Source organism: Haliotis asinina, chromosome 15 (genome assembly GCF_037392515.1).
Source record: "Haliotis asinina isolate JCU_RB_2024 chromosome 15, JCU_Hal_asi_v2, whole genome shotgun sequence".
Classification (NCBI taxonomy): domain Eukaryota; kingdom Metazoa; phylum Mollusca; class Gastropoda; order Lepetellida; family Haliotidae; genus Haliotis; species Haliotis asinina.
This window is the reverse complement of record NC_090294.1, coordinates 7,270,891-7,288,842: the sequence shown is the minus strand read 5'-3', so window position 1 is coordinate 7,288,842 and position 17,952 is coordinate 7,270,891. Positions and strand designations below refer to the sequence as shown.

Here is a 17,952-nt window from a genome sequence, read left to right as displayed (position 1 = left end):
TACAATCCCTTTGTGAAAAGGCACTAGTATATGCATATACCTTCTGGGAAATGACGTTATTGTAGTTTTTAGTTTAAGTGTGGTGATAATGTTAACATTCGGAGAGAATGTCATGCTATTGGGAGATTTCATCAGTCTATTAAGCAGGCGGTCATCACGTGGACAGACTGCAGTATTACACATACATGTGTATATAGCAACCCCTTGTAACAGTGACATTGCTGCTGTGTGCCGATCCTGTGCTCGTGCGTTGTGCCAATTTTCCCGTCTTTCGTAATTTCATCTCAGGCAGATATGTCATAATGTCTGATCTACATTGCTCCATCCCAAGTGTAATGGATAGACAGCTGTTAAACGACTATTGGCCTAATACTGGTTCAAAGTTGAGTACCTGCAAGTTATTTGTTTTCTAAATGCAGTTAAAACATGCCACAGAGAGATGGAAAAGATATACGAAGAGAGACCTACACCCTATTATATACCACTCTCTACTTCCTTTATGAATGTTCAAGTACACCAGCACACATGTATAGCCTTAGGGTGATAACCTGAGGCAAGTCATCTGAGGCTAAAAATAATGGTCAGTTCACATCATTAACATTTAGGTGTGTTGCTTACCTGGAAGTGGCCAACCTAAGGTAAATCAATCACATGTAGTTCACAAATTGTATATATAAAGGTAAGGGGGAAAATAGTCTATCATCTCTTTCTTCGTCAACTGCTAAGACACAGTTACGTCTTCAGACCAAATTGTAAGTACCATTTCAAGGTTTGCCTGTGGTAAGCATGTGCAGTCTGACGTTTTCATTCTTCTGCTGCACACCTCTACTTTCTCAACTTTTACATTGATCCAATTCAGTAAACTGTGACTGTGTAAGTGCTATTTACCGTTCTTGTCAGTGTGGAAATATGTGGTTGCTTGTGAAATAAAACATGATAATATCATTGATCACGTGTGCCGTGGAGAAAAATCTCCAGACGAGTAATGATAACATGTTGTTTCCCTGTCATGAAGATGATTTTAATGTTACTGAACAGATACTCAAAATGATGAAGATTGTCGCCGTCCTTGTTGTCTGCCTGGCTGTTACCGCCTTCGCTGAACCAACCGGTCTGTATGGAGCACATGGAATGGGTGGGTTGTTTGGAGGAGCTGGCGTATTAGGCTACGGAATAGGTGCAATGCACGGAGGTTTTTACGGAGGCTACGGCTATGGCCCGTACGGAGGAATGGGCGGTCTGTATGGAGGCAAATACGGATACGGCCTGGGAAGTCTGTATGGAGGCTACGGTGGTTTCTACGGAATGCCAGGATATGGAATCGGATTAGGAAAAGGTATTTCGCGATACATAATTTCACTCCTTATCCCATTTTAAACTTCACTTTATTGAATAACATCATGTACACATGTCTTTATTATTATTCTACGCAAATACGATATTTTCAGCTGATAAACATCTTTCAAACTGTCGTCAGCTGTTTGAAATGCTTGGGATAGTTTCAACATTTCCATGTTACTTTTCCGTAAATCCCTATTTTACATGTAACTACCCTTTCTGTTTCAGGAATCGGCTATTACTGAGTTACTGTCACCTGCAGTGTGAAGAGAACTTATTACTCATTATTTTGTATACTCATGACAATACAACTGGTTCAATAAAAATTAAAATACAAACGATTTGTGCTTTGTTTGAAAATCATAAAACTAAATTCAACGTTTACAAAACGTTCCACTACATCCAAATATTTAACTGGTAATCAGTTTTGCTGCAAGCACTGGCGGCAAGTTATAAAATGTGCTTCGAATTTCCTGGAGAAATGAGACTGAATATGATAGGGGTATTGAAGGCTTCACATATATTTCCTACATGCCATCTCTTATTCGGTTCCATCTCTCATGCAAATATATCATTTGTGCTGCCACGAAGGGCTTCGGTGATGTCATTGTGAAATCCGAAAATACTCGGAGTTGAGTCATGTGTGCATCTTCATGTGCATGAAATCTTTAGTAGTAGCCATTGTGCACAGTATGCGATTCGAATGCAAGTGAGTATCCCGTTCCAAGTGAAAAGGTCTACAATCAGAAGTTACTGTAGCACATTCCGTCGGTTTATTTATCATATAAACATAACGAAAAGCCTAGAATCATAAGTTACTACATACCACTAAAGTTGTATTTACCATGCTATCAATAGTCGATAACACTTGATGAAAATATCAATCATTTTGTACACTTCTGGGGAAGTTTGCTTCCAGATTTCATGATATATAATAACCGTTTGTATTCCGCTGCTCTTATTAACAGGAGACGTATTTATCTCTATCAAAACGTATATATTTATCAAATCAGACGGTAATTGGGTGTTTCCGATCGGATATGGTAGACAGATACTAAAGTTCTTGATTGATTTGAACGCAAGGGTAACATTATCTGTGAACACACTGAAGACTGTTTTCATCATGTAAAGGGCTTGTGTGAAGGATAAAGTCGAGTTTTCTACTTCTTCTTCCTACTGCTGTTTGTTTTCAAACATTCGCTTGAAGCCCAAAACTTATTGAAGTGAATCACTTGCAACAGTGATTAAAACTTGCTATAGCCATGCAAATATACACTGCATTGTAGCATTTGTTGAGACATTATCCAATTATCCAAAGACAATATTCCTTCAGTTTGGAACAAGGAAGACCGAATGGAAAGGTCGTGAAACATCTAACAAATATTTACAACTAGAAATTGTTGGCTAGCACCTGGTGTCTTGCTTAGTAACCAGTATATGTTTCAGTACTATTGTTGCCTTTATGATAAGTGAATTCTGCTTCCTCAGAAAAGTGATATTAAGAAATGGAGAGTTGCTTGAACGAAAATAGCTGTCAAGTAAAGCGACCCAATCCTTTGTGTAACTGTCAGGAATTGGCATTACAGGCAGAGTCCACTGTATGGTTGTGTTATATCCTAGGGATGTGTGCATGACTTGCTATCAAATAGGGATGACACAACGTGCTGGTGAAGGAGGGACGTGTATGCTAACCCTCTGCTACAGCAATCAGAAACACATGCAAAGGAAAGTCTACAAATACGAGGGAACATGCTGTAGTTCATGAGGGAAACCTTATCGTGTTTTCAGAAGACAACCATGCTTAGTTTGTAAGCGATAAATACGTGCTGTGACAATTGATAGTTACAATCCCTTTGTGAAAAGGCACTAGTATATGCATATACCTTCTGGGAAATGACGTTATTGTAGTTTTTAGTTTAAGTGTGGTGATAATGTTAACATTCGGAGAGAATGTCATGCTATTGGGAGATTTCATCAGTCTATTAAGCAGGCGGTCATCACGTGGACAGACTGCAGTATTACACATACATGTGTATATAGCAACCCCTTGTAACAGTGACATTGCTGCTGTGTGCCGATCCTGTGCTCGTGCGTTGTGCCAATTTTCCCGTCTTTCGTAATTTCATCTCAGGCAGATATGTCATAATGTCTGATCTACATTGCTCCATCCCAAGTGTAATGGATAGACAGCTGTTAAACGACTATTGGCCTAATACTGGTTCAAAGTTGAGTACCTGCAAGTTATTTGTTTTCTAAATGCAGTTAAAACATGCCACAGAGAGATGAAAAAGATATACAAAGAGAGACCTACACCCTATTATATACCACTCTCTACTTCCTTTATGAATGTTCAAGTACACCAGCACACATGTATAGCCTTAGGGTGATAACCTGAGGCAAGTCATCTGAGGCTAAAAATAATGGTCAGTTCACATCATTAACATTTAGGTGTGTTGCTTACCTGGAAGTGGCCAACCTAAGGTAAATCAATCACATGTAGTTCACAAATTGTATATATAAAGGTAAGGGGGAAAATAGTCTATCATCTCTTTCTTCGTCAACTGCTAAGACACAGTTACGTCTTCAGACCAAATTGTAAGTACCATTTCAAGGTTTGCCTGTGGTAAGCATGTGCAGTCTGACGTTTTCATTCTTCTGCTGCACACCTCTACTTTCTCAACTTTTACATTGATCCAATTCAGTAAACTGTGACTGTGTAAGTGCTATTTACCGTTCTTGTCAGTGTGGAAATATGTGGTTGCTTGTGAAATAAAACATGATAATATCATTGATCACGTGTGCCGTGGAGAAAAATCTCCAGACGAGTAATGATAACATGTTGTTTCCCTGTCATGAAGATGATTTTAACGTTACTGAACAGATACTCAAAATGATGAAGATTGTCGCCGTCCTTGTTGTCTGCCTGGCTGTTACCGCCTTCGCTGAACCAACCGGTCTGTATGGAGCACATGGAATGGGTGGGTTGTTTGGAGGAGCTGGCGTATTAGGCTACGGAATAGGTGCAATGCACGGAGGTTTTTACGGAGGCTACGGCTATGGCCCGTACGGAGGAATGGGCGGTCTGTATGGAGGCAAATACGGATACGGCCTGGGAAGTCTGTATGGAGGCTACGGTGGTTTCTACGGAATGCCAGGATATGGAATCGGATTAGGAAAAGGTATTTCGCGATACATAATTTCACTCCTTATCCCATTTTAAACTTCACTTTATTGAATAACATCATGTACACATGTCTTTATTATTATTCTACGCAAGTACGATATTTTCAGCTGATAAACATCTTTCAAACTGTCGTCAGTTGTTTGAAATGCTTGGGATAGTTTCAACATTTCCATGTTACTTTTCCGTAAATCCCTATTTTACATGTAACTACCCTTTCTGTTTCAGGAATCGGCTATTACTGAGTTACTGTCACCTGCAGTGTGAAGAGAACTTATTACTCATTATTTTGTATACTCATGACAATACAACTGGTTCAATAAAAATTAAAATACAAACGATTTGTGCTTTGTTTGAAAATCATAAAACTAAATTCAACGTTTACAAAACGTTCCACTACATCCAAATATTTAACTGGTAATCAGTTTTGCTGCAAGCACTGGCGGCAAGTTATAAAATGTGCTTCGAATTTCCTGGAGAAATGAGACTGAATATGATAGGGGTATTGAAGGCTTCACATATATTTCCTACATGCCATCTCTTATTCGGTTCCATGTTTCATGCAAATATGTCATTTGTGCTGCCACGAAGGGCTTCGGTGATGTCATTGTGAAATCCGAAAATACTCGGAGTTGAGTCATGTGTGCATCTTCATGTGCATGAAATCTTTAGTAGTAGCCATTGTGCACAGTATGCGATTCGAATGCAAGTGAGTATCCCGTTCCAAGTGAAAAGGTCTACAATCAGAAGTTACTGTAGCACATTCCGTCGGTTTATTTATCATATAAACATAACGAAAAGCCTAGAATCATAAGTTACTACATACCACTAAAGTTGTATTTACCATGCTATCAATAGTCGATAACACTTGATGAAAATATCAAGCATTTTGTACACTACTGGGGAAGTTTGCTTCCAGATTTCATGATATTTAATAACCGTTTGTATTCCGCTGCTCTCATTAACAGGAGACGTATTTATCTCTATCAAAACGTATATATTTATCAAATCAGACGGTAATTGGGTGTTTCCGATCGGATATGGTAGACAGGTACTAAAGTTCTTGATTGATTTGAACGCAAGGGTAACATTATCTGTGAACACACTGAAGACTGTTTTCATCATGTAAAGGGCTTGTGTGAAGGATAAAGTCGAGTTTTCTACTTCTTCTTCCTACTGCTGTTTGTTTTCAAACATTCGCTTGAAGCCCAAAACTTATTGAAGTGAATCACTTGCAACAGTGATTAAAACTTGCTATAGCCATGCAAATATACACTGCATTGTAGCATTTGTTGAGACATTATCCAATTATCCAAAGACAATATTCCTTCAGTTTGGAACAAGGAAGACCGAATGGAAAGGTCGTGAAACATCTAACAAATATTTACAACTAGAAATTGTTGGCTAGCACCTGGTGTCTTGCTTAGTAACCAGTATATGTTTCAGTACTATTGTTGCCTTTATGATAAGTGAATTCTGCTTCCTCAGAAAGGTGATATTAAGAAATGGAGAGTTGCTTGAAAGAAAATAGCTGTCAAGTAAAGCGACCCAATCCTTTGTGTAACTGTCAGGAATTGGCATTACAGGCAGAGTCCACTGTACGGTTGTGTTATATCCTAGGGATGTGTGCATGACTTGCTATCAAATAGGGATGACACAACGTGCTGGTGAAGGAGGGACGTGTATGCTAACCCTCTGCTACAGCAATCAGAAACACATGCAAAGGAAAGTCTACAAATACGAGGGAACATGCTGTAGTTCATGAGGGAAACCTTATCGTGTTTTCAGAAGACAACCATGCTTAGTTTGTAAGCGATAAATACGTGCTGTGACAATTGATAGTTACAATCCCTTTGTGAAAAGGCACTAGTATATGCATATACCTTCTGGGAAATGACGTTATTGTAGTTTTTAGTTTAAGTGTGGTGATAATGTTAACATTCGGAGAGAATGTCATGCTATTGGGAGATTTCATCAGTCTATTAAGCAGGCGGTCATCACGTGGACAGACTGCAGTATTACACATACATGTGTATATAGCAACCCCTTGTAACAGTGACATTGCTGCTGTGTGCCGATCCTGTGCTCGTGCGTTGTGTCAATTTTCCCGTCTTTCGTAATTTCGTCTCAGGCAGATATGTCATAATGTCTGATCTACATTGCTCCATCCCAAGTGTAATGGATAGACAGCTGTTAAACGACTATTGGCCTAATACTGGTTCAAAGTTGAGTACCTGCAAGTTATTTGTTTTCTAAATGCAGTTAAAACATGCCACAGAGAGATGAAAAAGATATACGAAGAGAGACCTACACCCTATTATATACCACCCTCTACTTCCTTTATGAATGTTCAAGTACACCAGCACACATGAAAAGGCTTAGGGTGATAACCTGAGGCAAGTCATTTGAGGCGAAAAGAATGGTCAGTTCACATCATTAACATTTAGGTGTGTTGCTTACCTGGAAGTGGCCAACCTAAGGTAAATCAATCACATGTAGTTCACAAATTGTATATATAAAGGTAAGGGGGAAAATAGTCTATCATCTCTTTCTTCGTCAACTGCTAAGACACAGTTACGTCTTCAGACCAAATTGTAAGTACCATTTCAAGGTTTGCCTGTGGTAAGCATGTGCAGTCTGACGTTTTCATTCTTCTGCTGCACACCTCTACTTTCTCAACTTTTACATTGATCCAATTCAGTAAACTGTGACTGTGTAAGTGCTATTTACCGTTCTTGTCAGTGTGGAAATATGTGGTTGCTTGTGAAATAAAACATGATAATATCATTGATCACGTGTGCCGTGGAGAAAAATCTCCAGACGAGTAATGATAACATGTTGTTTCCCTGTCATGAAGATGATTTTAATGTTACTGAACAGATACTCAAAATGATGAAGATTGTCGCCGTCCTTGTTGTCTGCCTGGCTGTTACCGCCTTCGCTGAACCAACCGGTCTGTATGGAGCACATGGAATGGGTGGGTTGTTTGGAGGAGCTGGCGTATTAGGCTACGGAATAGGTGCAATGCACGGAGGTTTTTACGGAGGCTACGGCTATGGCCCGTACGGAGGAATGGGCGGTCTGTATGGAGGCAAATACGGATACGGCCTGGGAAGTCTGTATGGAGGCTACGGTGGTTTCTACGGAATGCCAGGATATGGAATCGGATTAGGAAAAGGTATTTCGCGATACATAATTTCACTCCTTATCCCATTTTAAACTTCACTTTATTGAATAACATCATGTACACATGTCTTTATTATTATTCTACGCAAATACGATATTTTCAGCTGATAAACATCTTTCAAACTGTCGTCAGCTGTTTGAAATGCTTGGGATAGTTTCAACATTTCCATGTTACTTTTCCGTAAATCCCTATTTTACATGTAACTACCCTTTCTGTTTCAGGAATCGGCTATTACTGAGTTACTGTCACCTGCAGTGTGAAGAGAACTTATTACTCATTATTTTGTATACTCATGACAATACAACTGGTTCAATAAAAATTAAAATACAAACGATTTGTGCTTTGTTTGAAAATCATAAAACTAAATTCAACGTTTACAAAACGTTCCACTACATCCAAATATTTAACTGGTAATCAGTTTTGCTGCAAGCACTGGCGGCAAGTTATAAAATGTGCTTCGAATTTCCTGGAGAAATGAGACTGAATATGATAGGGGTATTGAAGGCTTCACATATATTTCCTACATGCCATCTCTTATTCGGTTCCATGTTTCATGCAAATATGTCATTTGTACTGCCACGAAGGGCTTCGGTGATGTCATTGTGAAATCCGAAAATACTCGGAGTTGAGTCATGTGTGCATCTTCATGTGCATGAAATCTTTAGTAGTAGCCATTGTGCACAGTATGCGATTCGAATGCAAGTGAGTATCCCGTTCCAAGTGAAAAGGTCTACAATCAGAAGTTACTGTAGCACATTCCGTCGGTTTATTTATCATATAAACATAACGAAAAGCCTAGAATCATAAGTTACTACATACCACTAAAGTTGTATTTACCATGCTATCAATAGTCGATAACACTTGATGAAAATATCAAGCATTTTGTACACTACTGGGGAAGTTTGCTTCCAGATTTCATGATATTTAATAACCGTTTGTATTCCGCTGCTCTCATTAACAGGAGACGTATTTATCTCTATCAAAACGTATATATTTATCAAATCAGACGGTAATTGGGTGTTTCCGATCGGATATGGTAGACAGGTACTAAAGTTCTTGATTGATTTGAACGCAAGGGTAACATTATCTGTGAACACACTGAAGACTGTTTTCATCATGTAAAGGGCTTGTGTGAAGGATAAAGTCGAGTTTTCTACTTCTTCTTCCTACTGCTGTTTGTTTTCAAACATTCGCTTGAAGCCCAAAACTTATTGAAGTGAATCACTTGCAACAGTGATTAAAACTTGCTATAGCCATGCAAATATACACTGCATTGTAGCATTTGTTGAGACATTATCCAATTATCCAAAGACAATATTCCTTCAGTTTGGAACAAGGAAGACCGAATGGAAAGGTCGTGAAACATCTAACAAATATTTACAACTAGAAATTGTTGGCTAGCACCTGGTGTCTTGCTTAGTAACCAGTATATGTTTCAGTACTATTGTTGCCTTTATGATAAGTGAATTCTGCTTCCTCAGAAAGGTGATATTAAGAAATGGAGAGTTGCTTGAAAGAAAATAGCTGTCAAGTAAAGCGACCCAATCCTTTGTGTAACTGTCAGGAATTGGCATTACAGGCAGAGTCCACTGTACGGTTGTGTTATATCCTAGGGATGTGTGCATGACTTGCTATCAAATAGGGATGACACAACGTGCTGGTGAAGGAGGGACGTGTATGCTAACCCTCTGCTACAGCAATCAGAAACACATGCAAAGGAAAGTCTACAAATACGAGGGAACATGCTGTAGTTCATGAGGGAAACCTTATCGTGTTTTCAGAAGACAACCATGCTTAGTTTGTAAGCGATAAATACGTGCTGTGACAATTGATAGTTACAATCCCTTTGTGAAAAGGCACTAGTATATGCATATACCTTCTGGGAAATGACGTTATTGTAGTTTTTAGTTTAAGTGTGGTGATAATGTTAACATTCGGAGAGAATGTCATGCTATTGGGAGATTTCATCAGTCTATTAAGCAGGCGGTCATCACGTGGACAGACTGCAGTATTACACATACATGTGTATATAGCAACCCCTTGTAACAGTGACATTGCTGCTGTGTGCCGATCCTGTGCTCGTGCGTTGTGCCAATTTTCCCGTCTTTCGTAATTTCGTCTCAGGCAGATATGTCATAATGTCTGATCTACATTGCTCCATCCCAAGTGTAATGGATAGACAGCTGTTAAACGACTATTGGCCTAATACTGGTTCAAAGTTGAGTACCTGCAAGTTATTTGTTTTCTAAATGCAGTTAAAACATGCCACAGAGAGATGAAAAAGATATACGAAGAGAGACCTACACCCTATTATATACCACCCTCTACTTCCTTTATGAATGTTCAAGTACACCAGCACACATGAAAAGCCTTAGGGTGATAACCTGAGGCAAGTCATTTGAGGCGAAAAGAATGGTCAGTTCACATCATTAACATTTAGGTGTGTTGCTTACCTGGAAGTGGCCAACCTAAGGTAAATCAATCACATGTAGTTCACAAATTGTATATATAAAGGTAAGGGGGAAAATAGTCTATCATCTCTTTCTTCGTCAACTGCTAAGACACAGTTACGTCTTCAGACCAAATTGTAAGTACCATTTCAAGGTTTGCCTGTGGTAAGCATGTGCAGTCTGACGTTTTCATTCTTCTGCTGCACACCTCTACTTTCTCAACTTTTACATTGATCCAATTCAGTAAACTGTGACTGTGTAAGTGCTATTTACCGTTCTTGTCAGTGTGGAAATATGTGGTTGCTTGTGAAATAAAACATGATAATATCATTGATCACGTGTGCCGTGGAGAAAAATCTCCAGACGAGTAATGATAACATGTTGTTTCCCTGTCATGAAGATGATTTTAATGTTACTGAACAGATACTCAAAATGATGAAGATTGTCGCCGTCCTTGTTGTCTGCCTGGCTGTTACCGCCTTCGCTGAACCAACCGGTCTGTATGGAGCACATGGAATGGGTGGGTTGTTTGGAGGAGCTGGCGTATTAGGCTACGGAATAGGTGCAATGCACGGAGGTTTTTACGGAGGCTACGGCTATGGCCCGTACGGAGGAATGGGCGGTCTGTATGGAGGCAAATACGGATACGGCCTGGGAAGTCTGTATGGAGGCTACGGTGGTTTCTACGGAATGCCAGGATATGGAATCGGATTAGGAAAAGGTATTTCGCGATACATAATTTCACTCCTTATCCCATTTTAAACTTCACTTTATTGAATAACATCATGTACACATGTCTTTATTATTACTCTACGCAAATACGATATTTTCAGCTGATAAACATCTTTCAAACTGTCGTCAGTTGTTTGAAATGCTTGGGATAGTTTCAACATTTCCATGTTACTTTTCCGTAAATCCCTATTTTACATGTAACTACCCTTTCTGTTTCAGGAATCGGCTATTACTGAGTTACTGTCACCTGCAGTGTGAAGAGAACTTATTACTCATTATTTTGTATACTCATGACAATACAACTGGTTCAATAAAAATTAAAATACAAACGATTTGTGCTTTGTTTGAAAATCATAAAACTAAATTCAACGTTTACAAAACGTTCCACTGCATCCAAATATTTAACTGGTAATCAGTTTTGCTGCAAGCACTGGCGGCAAGTTATAAAATGTGCTTCGAATTTCCTGGAGAAATGAGACTGAATATGATAGGGGTATTGAAGGCTTCACATATATTTCCTACATGCCATCTCTTATTCGGTTCCATGTTTCATGCAAATATGTCATTTGTACTGCCACGAAGGGCTTCGGTGATGTCATTGTGAAATCCGAAAATACTCGGAGTTGAGTCATGTGTGCATCTTCATGTGCATGAAATCTTTAGTAGTAGCCATTGTGCACAGTATGCGATTCGAATGCAAGTGAGTATCCCGTTCCAAGTGAAAAGGTCTACAATCAGAAGTTACTGTAGCACATTCCGTCGGTTTATTTATCATATAAACATAACGAAAAGCCTAGAATCATAAGTTACTACATACCACTAAAGTTGTATTTACCATGCTATCAATAGTCGATAACACTTGATGAAAATATCAAGCATTTTGTACACTACTGGGGAAGTTTGCTTCCAGATTTCATGATATTTAATAACCGTTTGTATTCCGCTGCTCTCATTAACAGGAGACGTATTTATCTCTATCAAAACGTATATATTTATCAAATCAGACGGTAATTGGGTGTTTCCGATCGGATATGGTAGACAGGTACTAAAGTTCTTGATTGATTTGAATGCAAGGGTAACATTATCTGTGAACACACTGAAGACTGTTTTCATCATGTAAAGGGCTTGTGTGAAGGATAAAGTCGAGTTTTCTACTTCTTCTTCCTACTGCTGTTTGTTTTCAAACATTCGCTTGAAGCCCAAAACTTATTGAAGTGAATCACTTGCAACAGTGATTAAAACTTGCTATAGCCATGCAAATATACACTGCATTGTAGCATTTGTTGAGACATTATCCAATTATCCAAAGACAATATTCCTTCAGTTTGGAACAAGGAAGACCGAATGGAAAGGTCGTGAAACATCTAACAAATATTTACAACTAGAAATTGTTGGCTAGCACCTGGTGTCTTGCTTAGTAACCAGTATATGTTTCAGTACTATTGTTGCCTTTATGATAAGTGAATTCTGCTTCCTCAGAAAGGTGATATTAAGAAATGGAGAGTTGCTTGAAAGAAAATAGCTGTCAAGTAAAGCGACCCAATCCTTTGTGTAACTGTCAGGAATTGGCATTACAGGCAGAGTCCACTGTACGGTTGTGTTATATCCTAGGGATGTGTGCATGACTTGCTATCAAATAGGGATGACACAACGTGCTGGTGAAGGAGGGACGTGTATGCTAACCCTCTGCTACAGCAATCAGAAACACATGCAAAGGAAAGTCTACAAATACGAGGGAACATGCTGTAGTTCATGAGGGAAACCTTATCGTGTTTTCAGAAGACAACCATGCTTAGTTTGTAAGCGATAAATACGTGCTGTGACAATTGATAGTTACAATCCCTTTGTGAAAAGGCACTAGTATATGCATATACCTTCTGGGAAATGACGTTATTGTAGTTTTTAGTTTAAGTGTGGTGATAATGTTAACATTCGGAGAGAATGTCATGCTATTGGGAGATTTCATCAGTCTATTAAGCAGGCGGTCATCACGTGGACAGACTGCAGTATTACACATACATGTGTATATAGCAACCCCTTGTAACAGTGACATTGCTGCTGTGTGCCGATCCTGTGCTCGTGCGTTGTGTCAATTTTCCCGTCTTTCGTAATTTCGTCTCAGGCAGATATGTCATAATGTCTGATCTACGTTGCTCCATCCCAAGTGTAATGGATAGACAGCTGTTAAACGACTATTGGCCTAATACTGGTTCAAAGTTGAGTACCTGCAAGTTATTTGTTTTCTAAATGCAGTTAAAACATGCCACAGAGAGATGAAAAAGATATACGAAGAGAGACCTACACCCTATTATATACCACCCTCTACTTCCTTTATGAATGTTCAAGTACACCAACACACATGTATAGCCTTAGGGTGATAACCTGAGGCAAGTCATCTGAGGCGAAAAGAATGGTCAGTTCACATCATTAACATTTAGGTGTGTTGCTTACCTGGAAGTGGCCAACCTAAGGTAAATCAATCACATGTATTTCACAAATTGTATATATAAAGGTAAGGGGGAAAATATTCTATCATCTCTTTCTTCATCAACTGCTAAGACAAAGTTACGTCTTCAGACCAAATTGTAAGTACCATTTCAAGGTTTGCCTGTGGTAAGCATGTGCAGTCTGACGTTTTCATTCTTCTGCTGCACACCTCTACTTTCTCAACTTTTACATTGATCCAATTCAGTAAACTGTGACTGTGTAAGTGCTATTTTCCGTTCTTGTCAGTGTGGAAATATGTGGTTGCTTGTGAAATAAAACATGATAATATCATTGATCACGTGTGCCGTGGAGAAAAATCTCCAGACGAGTAATGATAACATGTTGTTTCCCTGTCATGAAGATGATTTTAATGTTACTGAACAGATACTCAAAATGATGAAGATTGTCGCCGTCCTTGTTGTCTGCCTGGCTGTTACCGCCTTCGCTGAACCAACCGGTCTGTATGGAGCACATGGAATGGGTGGGTTGTTTGGAGGAGCTGGCGTATTAGGCTACGGAATAGGTGCAATGCACGGAGGTTTTTACGGAGGCTACGGCTATGGCCCGTACGGAGGAATGGGCGGTCTGTATGGAGGCAAATACGGATACGGCCTGGGAAGTCTGTATGGAGGCTACGGTGGTTTCTACGGAATGCCAGGATATGGAATCGGATTAGGAAAAGGTATTTCGCAATACATAATTTCACTCCTTATCCCATTTTAAACTTCACTTTATTGAATAACATCATGTACACATGTCTTTATTATTATTCTACGCAAGTACGATATTTTCAGCTGATAAACATCTTTCAAACTGTCGTCAGTTGTTTGAAATGCTTGGGATAGTTTCAACATTTCCATGTTACTTTTCCGTAAATCCCTATTTTACATGTAACTACCCTTTCTGTTTCAGGAATCGGCTATTACTGAGTTACTGTCACCTGCAGTGTGAAGAGAACTTATTACTCATTATTTTGTATACTCATGACAATACAACTGGTTCAATAAAAATTAAAATACAAACGATTTGTGCTTTGTTTGAAAATCATAAAACTAAATTCAACGTTTACAAAACGTTCCACTGCATCCAAATATTTAACTGGTAATCAGTTTTGCTGCAAGCACTGGCGGCAAGTTATAAAATGTGCTTCGAATTTCCTGGAGAAATGAGACTGAATATGATAGGGGTATTGAAGGCTTCACATATATTTCCTACATGCCATCTCTTATTCGGTTCCATGTCTCATGCAAATATATCATTTGTGCTGCCACGAAGGGCTTCGGTGATGTCATTGTGAAATCCGAAAATACTCGGAGTTGAGTCATGTGTGCATCTTCATGTGCATGAAATCTTTAGTAGTAGCCATTGTGCACAGTATGCGATTCGAATGCAAGTGAGTATCCCGTTCCAAGTGAAAAGGTCTACAATCAGAAGTTACTGCAGCACATTCCGTCGGTTTATTTATCATATAAACATAACGAAAAGCCTAGAATCATAAGTTACTACATACTACTAAAGTTGTGTTTACCATGCTATCAATAGTCGATAACACTTGATGAAAATATCAAGCATTTTGTACACTACTGGGGAAGTTTGCTTCCAGATTTCATGATATATAATAACCGTTTGTATTCCGCTGCTCTCATTAACAGGAGACGTATTTATCTCTATCAAAACGTATATATTTATCAAATCAGACGGTAATTGGGTGTTTCCGATCGGATATGGTAGACATGTAATAAAGTTCTTGATTGATTTGAACGCAAGGGTAACATTATCTGTGAACACACTGAAGACTGTTTTCATCATGCAAAGGGCTTGTGTGAAGGATAAAGTCGAGTTTTCTACTTCTTCTTCCTACTGCTGTTTGTTTTCAAACATTCGCTTGAAGCCCAAAACTTATTGAAGTGAATCACTTGCAACAGTGATTAAAACTTGCTGTAGCCATGCAAATATACACTGCATTGTAGCATTTGTTGAGACATTATCCAATTATCCAAAGACAATATTCCTTCAGTTTGGAACAAGGAAGACCGAATGGAAAGGTCGTGAAACATCTAACAAATATTTACAACTAGAAATTGTTGGCTAGCACCTGGTGTCTTGCTTAGTAACCAGTATATGTTTCAGTACTATTGTTGCCTTTATGATAAGTGAATTCTGCTTCCTCAGAAAGGTGATATTAAGAAATGGAGAGTTGCTTGAAAGAAAATAGCTGTCAAGTAAAGCGACCCAATCCTTTGTGTAACTGTCAGGAATTGGCATTACAGGCAGAGTCCACTGTACGGTTGTGTTATATCCTAGGGATGTGTGCATGACTTGCTATCAAATAGGGATGACACAACGTGCTGGCGAAGGAGGGACGTGTATGCTAACCCTCTGCTACAGCAATCAGAAACACATGCAAAGGAAAGTCTACAAATACGAGGGAACATGCTGTAGTTCATGAGGGAAACCTTATCGTGTTTTCAGAAGACAACCATGCTTAGTTTGTAAGCGATAAATACGTGCTGTGACAATTGATAGTTACAATCCCTTTGTGAAAAGACACTAGTATATGCATATACCTTCTGGGAAATGACGTAATTGTAGTTTTTAGTTTAAGTGTGGTGATAATGTTAACATTCGGAGAGAATGTCATGCTATTGGGAGATTTCATCAGTCTATTAAGCAGGCGGTCATCACGTGGACAGACTGCAGTATTACACATACATGCGTATATAGCAACCCCTTGTAACAGTGACATTGCTGCTGTGTGCCGATCCTGTGCTCGTGCGTTGTGTCAGTTTTCCCGTCTTTCGTAATTTCGTCTCAGGCAGATATGTCATAATGTCTGATCTACATTGCTCCATCCCAAGTGTAATGGATAGACAGCTGTTAAACGACTATTGGCCTAATACTGGTTCAAAGTTGAGTACCTGCAAGTTATTTGTTTTCTAAATGCAGTTAAAACATGCCACAGAGAGATGAAAAAGATATACGAAGAGAGACCTACACCCTATTATATACCACCCTCTACTTCCTTTATGAATGTTCAAGTACACCAGCACACATGTATAGCCTTAGGGTGATAACCTGAGGCAAGTCATCTGAGGCGAAAAGAATGGTCAGTTCACATCATTAACATTTAGGTGTGTTGCTTACCTGGAAGTGGCCAACCTAAGGTAAATCAATCACATGTAGTTCACAAATTGTATATATAAAGGTAAGGGGGAAAATATTCTATCATCTCTTTCTTCGTCAACTGCTAAGACACAGTTACGTCTTCAGACCAAATTGTAAGTACCATTTCAAGGTTTGCCTGTGGTAAGCATGTGCAGTCTGACGTTTTCATTCTTCTGCTGCACACCTCTACTTTTTCAACGTTTACATTGATCCAATTCAGTAAACTGTGACTGTGTAAGTGCTATTTTCCGTTCTTGTCAGTGTGGAAATATGTGGTTGCTTGTGAAATAAAACATGATAATATCATTGATCACGTGTGCCGTGGAGAAAAATCTCCAGACGAGTAATGATAACATGTTGTTTCCCTGTCATGAAGATGATTTTAATGTTACTGAACAGATACTCAAAATGATGAAGATTGTCGCCGTCCTTGTTGTCTGCCTGGCTGTTACCGCCTTCGCTGAACCAACCGGTCTGTATGGAGCACATGGAATGGGTGGGTTGTTTGGAGGAGCTGGCGTATTAGGCTACGGAATAGGTGCAATGCACGGAGGTTTTTACGGAGGCTACGGCTATGGCCCGTACGGAGGAATGGGCAGTCTGTATGGAGGCAAATACGGATACGGCCTGGGAAGTCTGTATGGAGGCTACGGTGGTTTCTACGGAATGCCAGGATATGGAATCGGATTAGGAAAAGGTATTTCGCGATACATAATTTCACTCCTTATCCCATTTTAAACTTCACTTTATTGAATAACATCATGTACACATGTCTTTATTATTATTCTACGCAAATACGATATTTTCAGCTGATAAACATCTTTCAAACTGTCGTCAGTTGTTTGAAATGCTTGGGATAGTTTCAACATTTCCATGTTACTTTTCCGTAAATCCCTATTTTACATGTAACTACCCTTTCTGTTTCAGGAATCGGCTATTACTGAGTTACTGTCACCTGCAGTGTGAAGAGAACTTATTACTCATTATTTTGTATACTCATGACAATACAACTGGTTCAATAGAAATTAAAATACAAACGATTTGTGCTTTGTTTGAAAATCATAAAACTAAATTCAACGTTTACAAAACGTTCCACTACATCCAAATATTTAACTGGTAATCAGTTTTGCTGCAAGCACTGGCGGCAAGTTATAAAATGTGCTTCGAATTTCCTGGAGAAATGAGACTGAATATGATAGGGGTATTGAAGGCTTCACATATATTTCCTACATGCCATCTCTTATTCGGTTCCATGTCTCATGCAAATATATCATTTGTGCTGCCACGAAGGGCTTCGGTGATGTCATTGTGAAATCCGAAAATACTCCGAGTTGAGTCATGTGTGCATCTTCATGTGCATGAAATCTTTAGTAGCAGCCATCGTGCACAGTATGCGATTCGAATGCAAGTGA

The 17,952-nt window shown here is 39.1% G+C and overlaps 6 protein-coding genes across 6 annotated transcripts; all 6 read left to right on the top strand.

Annotated features, from left to right (window-relative positions):
• The first annotated feature begins 1,047 nt into the window (after positions 1–1,047).
• LOC137266248 (glycine-rich protein-like) lies at positions 1,048–1,583 on the top strand. Its single transcript, XM_067801743.1, has 2 exons — positions 1,048–1,336; positions 1,567–1,583. The coding sequence occupies exons 1-2, from the start codon at positions 1,048–1,050 to the stop codon at positions 1,581–1,583; spliced, it is 306 nt and encodes a 101-aa protein (XP_067657844.1).
• Positions 1,584–4,228: 2,645 nt separating this feature from the next.
• LOC137266247 (glycine-rich protein-like) lies at positions 4,229–4,764 on the top strand. The gene is made up of 2 exons (XM_067801741.1): positions 4,229–4,517; positions 4,748–4,764. The coding sequence occupies exons 1-2, from the start codon at positions 4,229–4,231 to the stop codon at positions 4,762–4,764; spliced, it is 306 nt and encodes a 101-aa protein (XP_067657842.1).
• Positions 4,765–7,408: 2,644 nt separating this feature from the next.
• LOC137266246 (glycine-rich protein-like) lies at positions 7,409–7,944 on the top strand. The gene is made up of 2 exons (XM_067801740.1): positions 7,409–7,697; positions 7,928–7,944. Exons 1-2 carry the CDS (start codon positions 7,409–7,411, stop codon positions 7,942–7,944), a joined length of 306 nt encoding a protein of 101 aa, XP_067657841.1.
• Positions 7,945–10,588: 2,644 nt separating this feature from the next.
• Positions 10,589–11,124, top strand: LOC137266245 (glycine-rich protein-like). The gene is made up of 2 exons (XM_067801739.1): positions 10,589–10,877; positions 11,108–11,124. Exons 1-2 carry the CDS (start codon positions 10,589–10,591, stop codon positions 11,122–11,124), a joined length of 306 nt encoding a protein of 101 aa, XP_067657840.1.
• Positions 11,125–13,768: 2,644 nt separating this feature from the next.
• Positions 13,769–14,304, top strand: LOC137266243 (glycine-rich protein-like). Its single transcript, XM_067801738.1, has 2 exons — positions 13,769–14,057; positions 14,288–14,304. The coding sequence occupies exons 1-2, from the start codon at positions 13,769–13,771 to the stop codon at positions 14,302–14,304; spliced, it is 306 nt and encodes a 101-aa protein (XP_067657839.1).
• Positions 14,305–16,948: 2,644 nt separating this feature from the next.
• On the top strand, positions 16,949–17,484 carry LOC137266242 (neuropeptide-like protein 31). Its single transcript, XM_067801737.1, has 2 exons — positions 16,949–17,237; positions 17,468–17,484. Exons 1-2 carry the CDS (start codon positions 16,949–16,951, stop codon positions 17,482–17,484), a joined length of 306 nt encoding a protein of 101 aa, XP_067657838.1.
• The last annotated feature ends 468 nt before the right edge of the window (positions 17,485–17,952 follow it).

Excerpts from the sequence above, each read along its gene's own strand:
- LOC137266248 (XM_067801743.1), top strand. The coding sequence starts at position 1,048 with ATGATGAAGATTGTCGCCGTCCTTGTTGTCTGCCTGGCTGTTACCGCC.
- LOC137266247 (XM_067801741.1), top strand. The coding sequence starts at position 4,229 with ATGATGAAGATTGTCGCCGTCCTTGTTGTCTGCCTGGCTGTTACCGCC.
- LOC137266246 (XM_067801740.1), top strand. The coding sequence starts at position 7,409 with ATGATGAAGATTGTCGCCGTCCTTGTTGTCTGCCTGGCTGTTACCGCC.
- LOC137266245 (XM_067801739.1), top strand. The coding sequence starts at position 10,589 with ATGATGAAGATTGTCGCCGTCCTTGTTGTCTGCCTGGCTGTTACCGCC.
- LOC137266243 (XM_067801738.1), top strand. The coding sequence starts at position 13,769 with ATGATGAAGATTGTCGCCGTCCTTGTTGTCTGCCTGGCTGTTACCGCC.
- LOC137266242 (XM_067801737.1), top strand. The coding sequence starts at position 16,949 with ATGATGAAGATTGTCGCCGTCCTTGTTGTCTGCCTGGCTGTTACCGCC.